The sequence below is a fragment of the Pseudoliparis swirei genome, chromosome 7 (assembly GCF_029220125.1).
Source record: "Pseudoliparis swirei isolate HS2019 ecotype Mariana Trench chromosome 7, NWPU_hadal_v1, whole genome shotgun sequence".
Classification (NCBI taxonomy): domain Eukaryota; kingdom Metazoa; phylum Chordata; class Actinopteri; order Perciformes; family Liparidae; genus Pseudoliparis; species Pseudoliparis swirei.
Window position 1 is genome coordinate 9,489,337 of NC_079394.1, and position 17,305 is coordinate 9,506,641.

General features: G+C 44.5%; 1 protein-coding gene across 5 annotated transcripts in view; it reads left to right on the forward strand.

Moving 5' to 3' along the window:
- Positions 1–17,305, forward strand: part of arvcfb (ARVCF delta catenin family member b) — a 125,718-nt gene that overhangs the window by 79,992 nt on the left and 28,421 nt on the right. For 4 of the 5 annotated variants that reach the window (XM_056418705.1, XM_056418707.1, XM_056418708.1 and 1 more), the window contains 3 exons: positions 31–202; positions 2,102–2,119; positions 3,718–3,789. In XM_056418705.1, the coding sequence (XP_056274680.1) occupies positions 31–202; positions 2,102–2,119; positions 3,718–3,789 (262 nt within the window). The remainder of the gene's footprint in view (positions 1–30; positions 203–2,101; positions 2,120–3,717; positions 3,790–17,305) is intronic. The other variant, XM_056418706.1, reaches the window with a different exon arrangement.

Sequence of the window (17,305 nt, forward strand, 5' to 3'; positions counted from 1 at the left end):
AGAACTTCTCTGTCTCTTCTTCCTCCATAGTCTGTGGAGAACTGTGTTTGCATTATGAGGAACTTGTCCTACCACGTCCACAAAGAGGTGCCGGGGGCCGAGAGGTTCCAGGACCCCTCGGCGCTACAGGCTCCTGGCTCAGCAGGACCACAGAGGAAGAAAAAGGACGACGCCGGCTGCTTCGGTGGCAAGAAAGCCAAAGGTGAGAGGGAGACGGATAACTATGTGATAACCACTAATCGGAATTGCTTCGGAAGCCAAAATGAGATTGCCTCTTCAATAAACCACATGCTTTTGTTAAATTAATTATAGAAAAATGTTAACTTTTTATAGCATAACAGGTAACTTATGTTTAATTAAAAAGGCTTCTTAAAAATGTAGAAAACTTTGTTTAATGATTAGTGGGAGCTCCATGTGGTTGTTTTATAGTCCCTTTTATGGTTATTATGGAATCATTTGCCTTGTTTTTACATGCAATGACAGAGGGATAAGCATTTATTCAAACAGCTGCATTAAATATACCAGTCTCGACTGTGTCCTCCACTTCTTTATTGAATTTCAGTTCATTGTTGTTATTTTATGAGTGCTGGGCTTCTCCCTCTCAACAGTTATCCTCTCTCTTGAGAATAGAGTTTACATTTTTACATAAACAAGAGTAATGTTTTGCTCATTTGTCAGAAAACCAATGATTAAACTTGATTAATTGCTTTAATTTGTCCATAACTTCATCAATTACATTTAACTGCTAAACCTCAACCATATGGTTTGTGTGCTACATATGTCTTTAAGTTAACACTGAAACAACTCGTGTAAACAACAATCACTTCTCTAAAATGTTGGATCTAAATAAACTTAAACATAGAATAATTCACTACAATCACACATGGGAACACTATGAACTGTCACAGTAACCTTTGAGCTTCAATGCCAGACTATGATGAGACATCTCTGTAATGGACGTGTACCGTCTGCTGCGCCAGGAGGGTTTTTCCGTGATTGTTTCTCATTAACAGATGTGCCGTGTACACACACGTCTTGATCAGCATTCTCCCAGACTGCTAGCTTAATGACACTGTTATCTCTCTACTGTACAACATTAATGACTGCCATTAATCAGTCAGCCAATGAGGCGTAGCAGCCAGCCAGTGACCCTCGACTTCTAATGACGCATTGGAGAATCCTTTGGTTCAGGGGTCTGCATGTATACAGAGTTATAAGACTCCAATTAACGACATAAATACTTTCACACATGCACACACGCGCTGAGAATAATGAGAGGCGTTTAGCTGCTGCAGACCCTGAAGGTGTTCTTTGAAAGAACGAGGCTCAGGTACAGGAACATTAACTGTGGCTATAAAGGAGCATGGAGGCGGCTGGTTAAGCAACACTGTCGGCGATATGCTTGGTGATTTGTTACCTTAAGTAGGCCACGTTTGGCCTCCTCTTCAGTATAATGTCACATTCAGTATTAAATATACCATAATGCTCAACACGTGCGTAGCAACTCAAGCTTTGTTTGAGCTTCTAAACAGGCTGATTTTTGGCTGGTGTTTACGTCTCTTTGAGCACATCTCTTCCCAGGCAGTGAGTTTAATGATGCTTACAGTTGGTGCCGTTGCTATATATATATATATATGTTTCACTGTGACTCTCTGACAATGGAAGCTGATTCCTTTCTTTCTTAGCTTTTTCTTCTCTCTCATTTGCGAGCTTTTCTTCATGTCTTTTCCTATTTTCTTTATGATTCTGTCTATTTGCTTCTTTTTCACTCGCCCTTTCTATCTAACAAGCCATACGACTGATGCCAACTCTGAGCGTGCTTTCAGAGAACACCACTGCACTGCTAATAGCTGCCCATTTAGCCTCTTTATATCTCTAAAGTACTCATTTTTCTCTCTTTGCTCTCTCCATATTTCTTTTGTAGTTGTTCCATCTTCCCCTTCACACTTTCCCCTTCCCTGTTTAGTGACAGATGCCATCTTTTTGTAAAACTATTCATCTATTGCACAGCTTCTTGACACATGCACACGTCTTTTTCACCAAGCCTCTTCTCCCTGCTTTGTGTTTTTTGCATTGCCGCTGCTTCCTTGGCAAACTATAGAGGATTGGTTTAATCAAGGTGAGTGTCCCCCCTCAACCCTTCATCTCACCTCTTCCTGTTCATTCTCTTTAGCCCTGGCTGTAGAATGTAGTTAGAAGTAGTTTGGGATTTCTTCCAAAAATATAAGAAACTTCCAAGGACTTCAGAAAATGGGGTTGTTTCACTCATTCCACATGCATTCCCTCACCATACTGACCTGAGTGTTATAGGTTGGTTCCTCTGAGATAAATAAAGGGTTAAGGTGATCAAACTTAGTGAAACAGGTAAGTCCATCGGGATGTGAAGTAGAGCTTGACTAATCAAACGTATCGAAGATGCAGAAATTAAAACATCAAATCTATTTCAACTCAGTATTTGATTCAACTGAAATTTAAAACATTTTATACACTAGTTCAAATTAATTCCAACTAACCCAACTGCTAATAAATGTCAAGCTCTGCTACATACCCGGTTAGTGCGTATGTGCTGTGCACATATAAGGGATTTCAATTATCGGGATTATGCCTTTAAAAAAAACGTTATATATATCGAGAGAGAGAATTTTGATATATATATACAAACACACACATTAGTCAAAGTGCTTCAGTACGTTGTGCTAAAAGATTTTGGGAAATACTCCTAATTACTTTCTTGCTGAGAGCCGGGTGAAAAGATTGCTATAACTCCAAAATATATGCATTAACTATGAAGCTATATGCTGAAGTCAATTTGCTTAGCTTCTATCAGGACTTGACGTGGCTCTGTCTGAATGTGTTTACCTTAGTACACACTACACAGTCATGCTGAATCCCCTTGCTTCTTGTCTTCATGCTATCCCAAGATAATGACTTTCAGGCTGTAGCTTCATGTTTAGTGCACCGCGACATAAGAGTGATATTGATCTAATCATCTGACTTGCCGCAAGGTGGTGAGTAAGTGTAGTTCCCAAAATGTCGCACTATTAGTTTTACATGCTTTCATGAATATATAGTGATTTTCTGTAGTTTGAAAGGGTGGCAGGGGTAGTTCATCTTTTGTCTCTGTATCTGTCCACGAACATGTAAGATGACCGTTAGCCGGCCGAGCTGCAATCACTCACATCCCCTCCACCTCCATTTCCCCTCCTCCACTGCATTACAGTTAAAATAGGAAAGTAGATGTATGTGATTGTGGAAATAGGTTGTATGTAGTTCTAGGTGTGCTTGTACACTATGCTGTTATTATATATGCAAATGCATGAACATGTGAACACACCAGTGTTCTGCCAACAGCAGACAGTGGTGGATGTGCAGTTTGTGTGTGCTTGAACATATCACGCATCTCTGCTCTGTGTTTACATGCACACGCTGATGCTTTTTTTTGGGTGGATGTCTACACCTTGTTAAGACCGATGTGATACTTCAGAGATGAAAATAAACAATGCAGTTATGTAAACATGGTTATACTTAAATACACTAAATATAAGCTACCGTATTAAAAGCTTCAGTTTAAATATATATATTTATATTTATTTATATATATTTATATATATATCCGCCTTACATATCGGTCTAACCCTGGTGTCAACGACATCGTCTTCTCCAAACCTGTTTTAGGATGAAGCACTGACTTTGCCTTCCCTCCTCTCCTCTACCCAGGCAGGAAGAATGGCGAGAATGACAAAAACTATGACACACTGGATCTGCCCAAGCGCTCAGAGCCGTCAAAAGGTAGGCCTTTTTCTGTCAGGTGGAACACCCCTCCGTTAACGCGTTCGCTCCTGGGGGAGAACGAAACAGAGGGGAGCGAGTCTGGAAATGTCTCGCCTCATTGAGATGATATCCTGCTGGATGAGACAGATAGGAAACATGTCAGATCTTGGACAGACTGGGGAGGATGAATGTGATTGGAGGCAGGTCAGGTGAGCAGGGCAACAAAAGCCTGGGAGGCCTTTGACGGAGAGAGGCGGTCTGGTAATTTAGCGTTGTTTGATGGTTTTGTGCCTTCACTGTGATAGTCATTTTTGTTGGCAGCTTGTGAGAGCATTAATCTGTAAGCCATCTTTTTGGGATATACAACAATGCACTGAGACACAAAAGGCAAAAAAAGGCAGCCTCTTATTGTATTTTGAGCTCTCTCAAGTTTGTAGCTAAATGGCCTCCATTGTGTTCTCTGTTGCATTGCATGTTCTGTTGATGCGCTACACGATAAACATAATACACACGCACTTCTTAGCTGATAAGACAGGAGCGAAGGGACAGATAGCATTAAGGCACGAAGTAACTATCCTGATTACTGCGCTACAATTCATTGGTGACTACTGGTTCTATTCACTGTATGTCACTTTATAGTAAGATTGGAGCCGAAATAGATGGTGATATTAATTGTTTTTTTCATTTAATAGTGGCTCTATTTTAATATATCATTATTTAAGCACGAATGTCAATAATTTTCTGGTTCTAGCTTTTCAGTTGTGCATAATTTAAAATGTTATATCTTTGTGTTGTAGATGGTTGGTACATAAAAAACAAGACATTTAAAGGTTCTGACATTTCATATCACAAATGATAACAAGGAGCACATTTGTACAGACATGTTTGTAATGCCCGAACAAACAAGATCGCTTGTGTTAATGTTCGAGGTGGAATGTGACGTTCCAGTCTTTGTGCTCAGCAATACGAACCATCTGCTGGCTTTAGCTTCCTATTTATCGTACAGACGAGAGAGATCTTCTCAATCTTCTCATCCAACTCTCTGCCAGAAGCCAAATCATCGTATTCCCAAAATGTCATGGTTGCTAAAAAACAAAACAAAAAACAAGACTCAATTGCAGGACAGGGTGTTTGTAAAACAGTCTTTACTTATCGGCAGAGTTTCGACACACGGGTAGGCAGTGAGGACAGGCAAAGAAATCAGGCAGGAATCAGGCAAAACATGTGAGCGTGGAAAGAGAGGCATGGATATAAAACATCAGTACCAGAACACTGGTAAGTCGCTCGACTGCTTGGCACAGAGACGGCAGAGATCCACTGGGAAGGTGAGTGAGTGGACACAGGTGGGATCATTAAGGGCGGGGCAGACAATCACAGTGGTGGGAAAACACACAAAGGCAGGAAGTGAAGTGACCTGAAGTGAAAGGAGAGGTAAGAAACACAAAATAAAACGGGGAATAATGATATCTGCTATAATAAAGGAACAGGACGAGACATAACAAAGATATTCCCCATTAAATATAATTATTATTTGCAGCCCCGTAGATTATCTAAACACAGGCATCCCTATTCAGTCATGTAGAAATACTAGTAAGTCTGAGTCTATATCATGTGTACGTGTGTCTATATATACACATACATATATAAGTATCCCTGACAAATCAAGGCAGTTGATCACATTGAAAAAGTGTCTTTGTGTATTTAGAAAAGCGCTATATGAGTTTAAATTATTATTGCCGTAGAGAAGACCTGCTATAGATTTAGCCGAAAAGCCATATTGCTGTATCTGCATTACCATGTTGGAGAAATTGGATGTCAGCAACACACAAAGGTGGCTGGAAAGATGTGTTTTGCTGTTATTTGAAAAGTTGATTGAATTGCTTTTGGGTTGAAGGGACATTGCTTTTCTTGACCATATTCAGACACAAGTTACTGGCTACTCTCCTGTTCTGTGACCAACAGGTATATATGTTTTAAATATTGTAGAATAACATGAGAAGTACATCTTAGTCCCCAGACGCTGCAAATGGTTCTATCGTGTGTGTGTGTGTATGTGTGTGTGTGTGTGTGTGTGTGTGTGTGCAGTCTCTCTCTTGGCACTGACAGGCATTTGTAACAGTCATAAAAGCAAGTTAGTATGCAGTGCATCTGGATGGTAATATAATGATTATTTGCTTTGTTTATTTGCACATGTGTGAGTCTGTATAATATGTGTGTGTGTGTGTGTGTGTCCAGCCTACATCCGGACGTCTGGTCACCCTAAGTGCGGGAAACGTGACATCAAGTAAAGGAGATATAGCGTCAAGTGCAGGAGACGTGACATCAAGTAAAGGAGACGTGACATCAAGTAAAGGAGATATAGCGCCAAGTGCAGGAGACGTGACATCAAGTAAAGGAGACATAGCGTCAAGTGCAGGAGACGTGACATCAAGTAAAGGAGATATAGCGTCAAGTGCAGGAGACGTAACATCAAGTAAAGGAGATATAGCGTCAAGTGCAGGAGACGTGACATCAAGTAAAGGAGACATAGCGTCAAGTGCAGGAGACGTAACATCAAGTAAAGGAGATATAGCGTCAAGTGCAGGAGACGTGACATCAAGTAAAGGAGACGTGACATCAAGTAAAGGAGACATAGTGTCAAGTGCAGGAGACGTGACATCAAGTAAAGGAGATATAGCGTCAAGTGCAGGAGACATGGCGTCAAGTAAAGGAGACGTGACATCAAGTAAAGGAGATATAGCGTCAAGTGCAGGAGACGTGACTGTTGGAGTTGGACAGCGACACACCACCTGGACGACACTCACTGGAAGAAAATAGCGGTAGACTTCTACGTTACATTTATTAGCGTTTTATTCAGAATTCAGGATACAAGTAGACATCATGCATGGACCCCCCTCCTCAGCTGGGACCCGTGGCCCCAGCGCTGGAGAGAAGACGCCGGTTCAGAGTGTGCAGCCATTTTAAATAGCCGAAAGGACCAGTTCTGATTGGTCAGGAGATAAGGGGGTGGGGTTTTCTCATTGGCTCTTGTTCCTCTGTTTCTGCCGTTGTCGCTCCTTCATTGGTTCTTCTCGTCTGCCAATGAGTGCATATGTTTGTGAAAAAGAGAAAGGAAGATGGAATTCACATGTAGCTTCCTTGACTGAGCTGGGGAGTTTTCTAAGATAGTCTTATCTCTTCCTAGGTGGGATGCGCTGTGGCGAGAAGGTCGTTCCCAGGATATTTACAAAGGGCCAGTGTAGGTGTGTGTGTGTGTGTGTGTGTGTGTGTGAGAGGGCTGTGGTTGAATCCGGATATTAATTGTCAAAGCTGGACCTTTCCTTATCTTATCTGCGCTCAGTAGTTGTCTCTGTGGCTCTCCTGTTCATGAGTGTTGCTTTGTTCTATTCAAATCTAGGGTGAGCGTTGGTGCATAAAGTTCTTTCGTGTGTCACTGTTATCTTCTTTGATCAGTTCAGGCGCCGGAATGCCCTGCTGATGTTTCTAACTCTCGTCCAGTGTTTTTCCACTTTACACATAACATTTATGCACAATACACTAGGCTATGCTAAGCTATAATATATATATTCTTTACATGACATCAAGTAAAGGAGACGTGACATCAAGTAAAGGAGATATAGAGCCAAGTGCAGGAGACGTGACATCAAGTAAAGGAGATATAGAGCCAAGTGCAGGAGACGTGACATCAAGTAAAGGAGACGTGACATCAAGTAAAGGAGATATAGCTTCAAGTGCAGGAGACGTTACATCAAGTAAAGGAGATATAGCTTCAAGTGCAGGAGACGTGACATCAAGTAAAGGAGACGTGACATCAAGTAAAGGAGATATAGCTTCAAGTGCAGGAGACGTGACATCAAGTAAAGGAGATATAGCTTCAAGTGCAGGAGACGTGACATCAAGTAAAGGAGATATAGCTTCAAGTGCAGGAGACATGGTGTCAAGTGCAGGAGACATGGCGTCAAGTAAAGGAGGCATGCTCGAGTTTTTGCATCTTCGAGCTTCTGCAGCTGCGGTGGTCGCGGATGCAAAAACTCGATCACGGCTCCTCTCTCCGAGTGTCCAAGACATACGGTGGCAGATCAGATGATACGATGACAAAGCCAAATGATCTTCGGCTTAATCAGAATCAGAATCAGAATCAGAAACAGGTTTATTGCCAAAGAATGAATGTTTTCACAAACAAACGAGGAATTTTTTTTGGTGGAAGGTGCAACATTTGGACATGACAAACAACAATCAACGCAAGGAGGGATGAGGGAGGAAGAGGAGGAGGAGGAAGAGGAAGGAGCGGGAAGAAGGAGGAGAGGAAGGTGGAAGAAGAGGTGGTAGTCCTGGGGTGACAGTCAGTCAGTCCCGGGTCCATTGATGAGCCCGACCGCCCGAAAAAAAAAACTGGTGTGGCGGGAGGTCGTGGTCATGATGGACGCAGCCTCCTCCCGAGGAGGGACTCGAACAGGGAGTGTCCAGGGTGGGAGGGTCGGCGACATCTTTTCTGGCTTTCAGTGACCTGGAAGTGAACAGGACCTGGAGGAAGGCAGATTGCAGCCGATAACCCTCTCGGCCGGGCGGATGATGCTCTGCAGCCTGCACTTGTCTTTGGCTGTGGCTGCAGGGTGCCAGGCGGTGATGGAGGAGCAGATGATGGACTCAACGATGGCCGTAGAACTGTACCATCATCTTCCCTGGCAGGTTGAATTTCCTCAGCTGCCTCAGGAAGAACATCCTCTGCTGGGCCTTCTTGGAGATGGAGCCGATGTTCAGCTCCCACTTGAGGTCCTGGGAGATGATGGAGCCCAGGAAGCGGTAGGGACACACAGCGGGAGTCACACAGGATGAGAGGGCGGGTGGGGCTGCATTCCTCCTGAAATCCACAACCATCTCCACTGTCTTCAGGCGTTGAGCTCCAGGTTGTTCTGGCTGCACCAGGTCACCAGGTGGTCAGTCTCCCACCTGTAGGCGGTCTCGTTCCCGCCAGAGATGAGTCCAATGAGGGTGGTGTCATCCGCGAACTTTAGGAGCTTGACGGACTGGTGACTGGAGGTGCAGCTGTTGGTGTACAGGAGAACAGCAGAGGGAGAGAACACAGCCTTGGGGAACCCGTGCTGGTGGTCCGGGAGCCTGAGACGTGTTTCCCCAGCCTCACGTGCTGCTTCCTGTCGGTCAGGAAGTCTCTGATCCACCTGCAGGTGGAGTCGGGCACGTGCAGCTGGGAGAGCTTGTCCTGCAACAGGGACGGGATGATGGAATTGAAGGCAGAGCTGAAGTCCACAAACAGGATCCTGGCGTAGGTTCCTCGGGAGTCCAGATGCTGGAGGATGTAGTGAAGGGCCATGTTGACTGCATCGTCTGCAGACCTGTTGGCTCTGTGGGCGAACTGCAGGGGTCCAGGAGTGGGTCGGTGATGGTCTTGAGGTGTGACAGGACCAAGCGTTCAAGGACTTCATGACCACAGAGGTCAGGGCGACGGGCCTGTAGTCATTGAGTCCTGTGATCTTGGGTTTTTGGGGACGGGATGATGGTGGAGGCCTTGAAGCAGGCTGGGCATTGGCATCCAGAACGTGCCAGGAGGTGTTGAAGATGTCGGTGAACACCGGAGACAGCTGGTCGCACAGTGCTTCAGGGTGGAGGGGAGACGGAGTCCGCCCGCTGCTTTATGGGGTTCTGCTTTTTAAACAGCCTCTTGACTGCTCTCTCCAGGATGTCGAGCGGCGTCGCTGAGTTGATGGAGGGTGCTCCAAAGGTGTGAGCCCCTGATGGGCTGGGGAGGGTGGGCTGATGGTCTGTGGCTTGTTGGTGGGGCTGTGGGGGATGGTCTCAGGACTGCTCCATTGTCTTTCAAAGCGGCAGTAGAACTCATTTAGCTCGTCTGCCAGAAGCACATTGTTCATGGAGTGGGGTGATTTGGGCTTGTAGTTGGTGATCTGCCTGAGCCCTCTCCAGACAGAAGCAGAGTCGTTTGCTGAGAGCTGCTGTTGCAGTTTCTCAGAGTACAGTCGTTTAGCATCTCTCACCGCCTTGCTAAACCTGTATTTGGACTCTGTGTACAGGTCCTTGTGTTCTGGTACCAGATACACGTATGAGCCACCTTATGTTCGAACACGGTGTGCGTTCTGGACAAACCGTGGCTAGCACAGAAGTCCATAACAAAACACCGCTCGGATTCAGTTCGGTCAAGCCGTTCCTCCCAATCCCCCCCGCCAGGTTTCTCTGTCCTTGCCCATGTGAGCGTTGAAGTCTCCCAGGACAACTATGGAATCGGCAGGCAGCGCCCTTTCCAGGACCCCTCCCACCGACTCCAAGAAGGCCGGAAACTCTGAGCTGCTGTTTGGTGCATAAGCACATACAACAGTCAGAGCCTTACTCCCCGCAACCCGTAGGCGCAGGGAGGCGACCCTCTCGTTCGCCTGGGAAAACGCCAACACAGCAGCGCTCAGCAGAGCTTGGTTCCAGAGCCAAGCTATATCTAGCTTATACCGCTTCTCCTCCAACACCAGCTCTGGCTAGCGATGCGATGTTCCACGTCCCTAGAGCTTGTCTATGCTGCCTGCGATCGGCTCGCCCAGGCCCCCTGCCCGCCCCGCCGCCCGGTCTACATAGCTCCCGACCTCGCCGGCGAGCTCCACTCCTGGGTCCAGGAGGGTGCCCCGGTTTCCCTTGTCCAGGCGAGGCAGCTATACTCCGTTGGCTGCTATCCACCAGTTTTTTGAACCGCTCTTAGTCTGGGCTCTCCTCCGAAACCTATTTGCCTTGTGAAACCCGACCAGGGCCCACGACATCATAGCTCCCAGGATCACTGAGCCTCTCAAACTCCTCCACCACGTTAAGGTGGCGATTCGCGGAGGAGATCAACTCCTCTTTCCTTGAACAGACTAACTTACATAACCTGCAGTGCTGGGCCGGACTCCGGTTACATTTGTGAACTCTCTTGGCGTTTTCAGTCTCCATGTTGAATAACCGGGAGCGCAGTATTCCTTTGTGAAGAACTGATTGGTGTTTCTCCCGGCATCCAGGAGGTGGTCATCGGGCTGACCGAGTAGATTGCAAACGGTCTTCATGCTGTCGTATGCCAACATACGACAGCATGAAGACCGTTTGCAATCTACTCGGTTCAGCTGCAGGAACAGTGCCTATGGAAGACTTGTGCAAGACTCGCACCAACATCCCTGGCAGAGGGGCCCAGGGGTGGATGAAATCAAGCCTCTTCAATGTCGCATGGGGGTCAGGAACTGTGGTGTAGTGTAGTGTCTGGGGTGGTAGTTCCCATTTTCAAAAAAGGGGGACCGATGGATGGATGGATGAACTGAGTTACTGTTGTCATAATCTAACCTCCTTAGTCACCCGTATACTCAGTTAAACACTTAAATGACATGTTGAAATGTAGTCGAGTAAAATAAATATGTATACACAACTGATTCTCTAGTCCTGTGGTCTTAGACTACACTTTGGAATTTAAACCGCAACAACAAAAAATGCTCTCCGGCCAGATAATATCGTCAACATCTGAGCAGAGTAAAAGTTTAACAATATTAAAGCATTTTCCATTAACTTTGGAATGCTATATTCGGATAAAACAATGGAGTCAAGAAAATGTTATCCCATACATATTTTATGACCATCTGAATTATTGTTAAAATAGATCAAATAGATACAGGTAATTAGTGAATGTAGGAAACATTAAAGACTATTTTAAGTAACAGTGACAATGAAAATATTATGGCCTTCAATGTTTGTCAAAAAAGTAGCAGGACACTTCAGGGAATCGAACCCCATCCCAGTAAACCAGGAGTACCATTACCAGTGTTGTTTGCTTTTTGAGGCTACATCGGAGGTGTGTGTGTTTTGTGTGTGTGTGTGTGTGTGTGTGTGCTGATGTCCATATGTCGAGTGGTGTCCGTGAAATTTGTTCGCACATGTCTCAAACCCTTATTAGGCATTTACAAATCAGCACCTTCTTCAGTGTCTCGTAGCACGCACTCAAAGTCAAGACCACTTCCTGTTTGGCTGTTAATTAGCAGCATTAACACGGCTCTCATTAAACTAGATCACAGTTAATTGCTGTGTTAATTGCTTTTCCAAGTTACACCGTTTTTTTGCCTTTTTTTGCATCACTCCTAAAGGTTTTCATGGCTGAAAGCCAAGCTGGCACGCTGAGACTGTGGATCTACGGCGGTTACAACTGCGGTGCGATTACGTTACACAATGTGCTAACAACACCCTTCGGAGTTTTGAATTCAGGGAAAGCAATTATCGTTATAGGGCTAAATGTCAAACGCGGCTGAAATGTGTGTGTGTGTGGGTTCACATTGGAGAGAGCACTCTGCATTTTTTTGCTCACAGTCAGACAAATCATATTTGACGTTTATTAGCTCCACACACGGGTCGAATAACAACAGTGAGGTGCATGGATAATACGTTTAATCAGTAGAGCGAAACCCACGTTGACTTTTAAAGCACATTTATCACTTTTTGCTCTTCAGGAAACATCGGAGGTGAAAGTGCTGGTGACTGCTAGGCCATGAAAGTCATCTGGATGCCTTGTATGTTTCGATATGAAAATGTATGTTTGTTAGTGTCAGGCACGTACATATCCCTCCGCCGACGGCACATCCCCTGGTCGTCTGGTGAGTATTTCTCTTTCTGTGGCGATGGGTAAGAGAGATATACCAGATTACATGTGTATCCCGGTCCTGATCTTATGTCGGACTGAGGGAGGTCAGGCTGGACGTGGCAGTGGGAAATGATTATATTTTGGGTTTGTGTGCGGAAGTGTGTGCGTGAAAAGATAAGAAAGAAAGTGAGAGATAAAGCTTTGGAACTGCAAAGTCGGGTGACATTATCCAGCCCCTTAAAGAAATAGCATGACATTTTTGGGAAAGTCCACTTTCCTGCTGATCGTTACATAATAAGATCAAAATATGAAGCTAACAGTAAGTTTAACATAGCATAAAGAATAATAAATGTCCTCAAAATTTAAAGTATTGTCAAAGTAATAATACTGCTGCAATTCCTGGTATTACACCCTAGATGCTATACAAAATGTACTTCGGGTTGAAGTCTTACAAGCATTGACCCAGACGCAGCTGTTTATTATTTCACATCAAAACCCACTCATCTACATTCTGTTCACTATATTTAAAAAATCAATTCAGTGTTTTTAAGTCGACTTGTCTCGCCAGATTCTCAGTTGATTATGTGGCCACTTTGTTGACCTTAATTGGTTGAGTGAGTTAGTTTGTCCATGCAGGTTCACCAGAAATGGGACCTGTTGCAGGCACATTCATCAGTCGAGACGTCCATTAGGGTGTGGCTGTAATAAAAGTAATTAATTGTGAACACTCGCATTTAATTAAAGAGCCGTTAAGTGTGGCGGCTACTAAGATGATTAAACATTTTCCCAACAGTTAGTCGAAACCAAAGCGTAAACCTTTAGATTGGAGAAAGGTCAGTTAAAGGGGCGTGTACTTATCCAACCAGAAGTGGAGGTTGGATAGAATATAGAAACGCGTAGAGAAACACAGCGCTTCAAATTAATTAGCCTTTACCTTTTATGCAGCCTCCATCTCTTGCCTCACTTCCTCCCTTCATCTGCTCTTTCTTAGCCTTGTCCCTCTCCACTGTATTGTCGGAGCGGTGTCACGATGCAGCACAGCGAAGAGCCTCACATCCTCTCTCAGCATGGCGGTGTGTTTTTCAATGAGCTCCAGTAAACCACAGTATATATACATAATGCAATCGGGGAAATGCAAACAAAGACAAGTTCCACATTTCCATGAGAATACCTGATGGGGACCTACTGACAGTGACCTACTGATGGTGACCTACTGATGGTAACAAGAAGAGCTCCTTTGTGCTATTGAAAAAAAGTCAAAAAAATAAAAACGGTGTCTGAGATAACTAAACAAGAATAGGACCAATAATAGGTAATACAGTCCTTACAGTATATATAGTGCAGGAAGCAAGCATCCACTTTGCTTTTCTAGCTCAAAACCATTTGTTTATAGTTCGGCGACCTTTTTGAGATTTGGGCAGATGGCGAAATTTACATTATGCACCACAGATGGGGACGATCATGAATTGGCATGTAGAATCGAGGATCTGGGAAGCCGTACTTAGTCCGAACCGAAGTGGTGGATCGGCTGACCGGCCAGCCAAAATCACCATTCCTACATCCTTCCTGCTAACATGACTTTAAAAAAAAGTAAAACGTGAGTTGTTGGTAGAAAGTTTCCTTTCTGACCACATTGAGTTCATATATCAGCCGATAGTCAATGGAGCATCATCGTGATATTAATCAGGAGTCTGCATATTAAACTCCTGTTTGCCTTTTACCTCTTGGCCAGCAGCACTGTTCTGTTTTTATACGAGGAAATAATTGGAGACGTTGTGGGTGAACGCTGTTTCTTCTGGCAGAGCTTATTCCCACCATGATGAATATTTTTGACATCAATCCCAGCTGCATAAAGTAGTGCTAATTTGTCATATCTGACAACAAGGGCATTCTGACTCAGCAGTCATGGTGTCGGTGCTTTCCACAACTTTTGGCCTCTTGCTCTCTCTGTCTTTCTCCATCTACCTCTCTTACCACTTCTCATTTCTCTTTTCTCTCTGCCACTTCAGCGCTTTCTCCATCCCTGGGAGATTTATTGTGCTCCCCTTTACCTCGCACACTCTTGAAAATTGATAAAGCGGCAGCGTTTACCAAGACGACAACTATAACGCGCCTCGCTGCTTTGTCTTGCAAGCAGAGTATTTAATTTGCGGGGAGATTTTAGTTGACAAACAACACTAGTGCAAGCTGTTATGTATTTCATTGTACAACCCTCTTTGATATCGTCCCACTGGAGATCTCGATGTGCAGTGTAATGAACATCGACTGCTTTGCGATGAGAGTCATCTCCGTCTCAGATGCATCGCAGAATCTTGAAGTCTGAAAAGTCACAAGTTTAATTGAATTAAGGAAAAGCGAAGCTACACTTGCATTGTTTGTCCCTTCTTGCGGTTGTGGAGGAGGAATATTTCCATTTATGTCTCCGTGGCATGAATGTGATTCTTCTAATCCTCACTGCAATATCTCTATGGCTCGTAATCTGCGGCGAGATAAACAATCGTCTTGTCCGACGGCTCGACGAATGTCCTGCTGCTGTGAGCAAAAATGTTCGAGCGGATCCATTTTTCAAGATAAAGTCTCTTTGCGTCATTAAGTGCTGCCAAGTTTGCTTCAGAGTAGCACAATTCCAGCGGGAGGGGAAATTCTGCCCTGTTATGTGTCTACTTTGCACCTCCTTAAAGCAGAATATCATCATCACAATTTACTTGCCATCGCAAATCCCAAGCAGCGGTCCTATGTAGGCACTCTCCGTTTTTCATGGTTGAGGAATTCAACACCCAGATAGTGAAAGCCGGCTCTTGGCCTTTCTGAGTTCCTGCTAGATTGCAGCTTGTTGACCACTTGGGTGGAATCACTTACCCTTTTGTTCAGAATAAACGCACCACTCAGCTGCGTCCATCCTTCACCTCCTATTCCTCACTTCCTGCCGCCACATTTCACAGCCAAGTGAGACGCCAAATGAAGACGGCTACCTTCGTGAGTGTGTGCGCCCGGAATGTGGTACACGCAAAGCGTGCGCACAAACAAAAAGCATGCATATAAACATCTCACACTTATACGGACACATGCTCACTCACATTCACACATACTATCTCACTCTCAGCTGCTATCCTGACACTCAGTGTCCACTCCACACAAAGTTGGATTCAGACTGTCTGGCACCTTGTATCGCTCTCTGTCTCAGTCATTGCATTTCCTTCATTACACCTTCTTTACTTCCTTCCTTGGGGCGGCGACTGTGGCTCAGTGGTGGTTTAGGGTCATCCTTCAATCATGTCGATGTGTCCTTGGGGAAGACACTTAACCCCATGTTGCAATAATTGATGCCTCTGAGTCAAGGCACAGATGTTATATTACCCCATTTACACCCACTTCATGGGTCTCGGGCAGATTGGTTAGTTAACCTGATAGAAAAATAAAAGCGAAATGGAATTGCAGCCAGGAAGCATTCGAGACAAATAAATTAGATTGTTGTTGAAAAGATGTAAACTCATCCATTCCGCTTGAAGTTGCATAAGTAATCTTAAAAGTGAACTACATCAGTAAACAGCCTGTTAAATAGCCTCACACTAAAATGAGTCATTCTTCTCCTTGTTACATTAAAGCAACTGTAAGAAAGTGTTGCTTGTGTTTGCATGCAGTAAAAGTTTAGCATTGACCTGATCCCAGATCAGTACAACCATTGAATCAGACGACGACCTGCATTGCTGAGCAAACAACTTGCTCATTTTACGTATTCTTATCACGCTAAAATAGGGATGAACCAGATTAGCATTCTGGAGACAGACGCATATATGTGTAAATACAGTATAATAAATTAGGTGCAGATATCATCTTAAGTGTAAAGACCACGAGCCACGGATAACCCAAAACTTCTCAATCCCATACCAATCACTTAAATGTTGATAACAAAAACAAGCACTCCACGATACAGAAAAGGGGCTCATTATGTGGATAGCCAGCGGCTTGCAGCGGACATTTTTGCTCCTTTAACTCGCCCCTCCATCCTTCTCATATGGAGAGCTGTTTCACACAGGCAGTGATGAAAAGGAGTGATAATAAGGCGAGGAGGAGTAAAAAAACAAATGAAGGGAGCAAGATGTTTATTTAAATGGGACCACCTTGTGCTTTGTTGGAAATACAAAGAGGTTTGCATAATGCTATTCCTAGGAGGTCTCATTGTCGTGGCTGCTCCACACATCATGAGTGGAACAAAGTCCTTGCAGATTAGCATGTGTGTTTGTGTGCTTGTGTGTGTTGATGCATAGCAGAACTCCTCCACCTGTGCTGGGCAAAGGATAGTAGGCAAAGTATAATTCCCAGCACTGTGGCAGTTCATAAACCTCGTACTTCCACCCACTGCAACATCAGTGATCAACTATTTCTCAAGTTGTTTAAACTTTCCTAACACTTAAAAATGGCAGTACCCAGATCAGTGCGTCTCCTCCTACGAGGCTCTGTGGGATTCTAAAAGATGTGGGGAATCCACAGCTCTGGCATGTCTCTTTTCTCCAAACTCCCAAAACCTGAGCACTGGAAGCAAAGGGATAATTACGAGACATGGCCGATTCCAGGGAAGTAGGATGAAGATGTACTTGCCAATTGGAGCCTTTGTTTGGCCCCGTTCGAGGCACAAGAGTGCTACTTCCTGTTTCTGTGAGAGGCGCTTTAATCTAATTAAAAGCTGATTAATGGCGTGCCGACGAGAATTGCTGGAGCTCCAGCAGAAGCTTAGTGAGGGGGAAAAATGCCCCCCTCCAGAATTTGCCACTGTCCTGTTACTGGTAAACAGTCTATGAAATATTGGTCGTAAACAGTCTAGACTGTTGTAAACAGGAAGGCCGAAATGCACCCCAAGGAAAGACGTCCTTGGGGTGCATTTAGGCACTTGTTTCTGCTAAAATCAAAGGAGAGGGTCAGATGGAG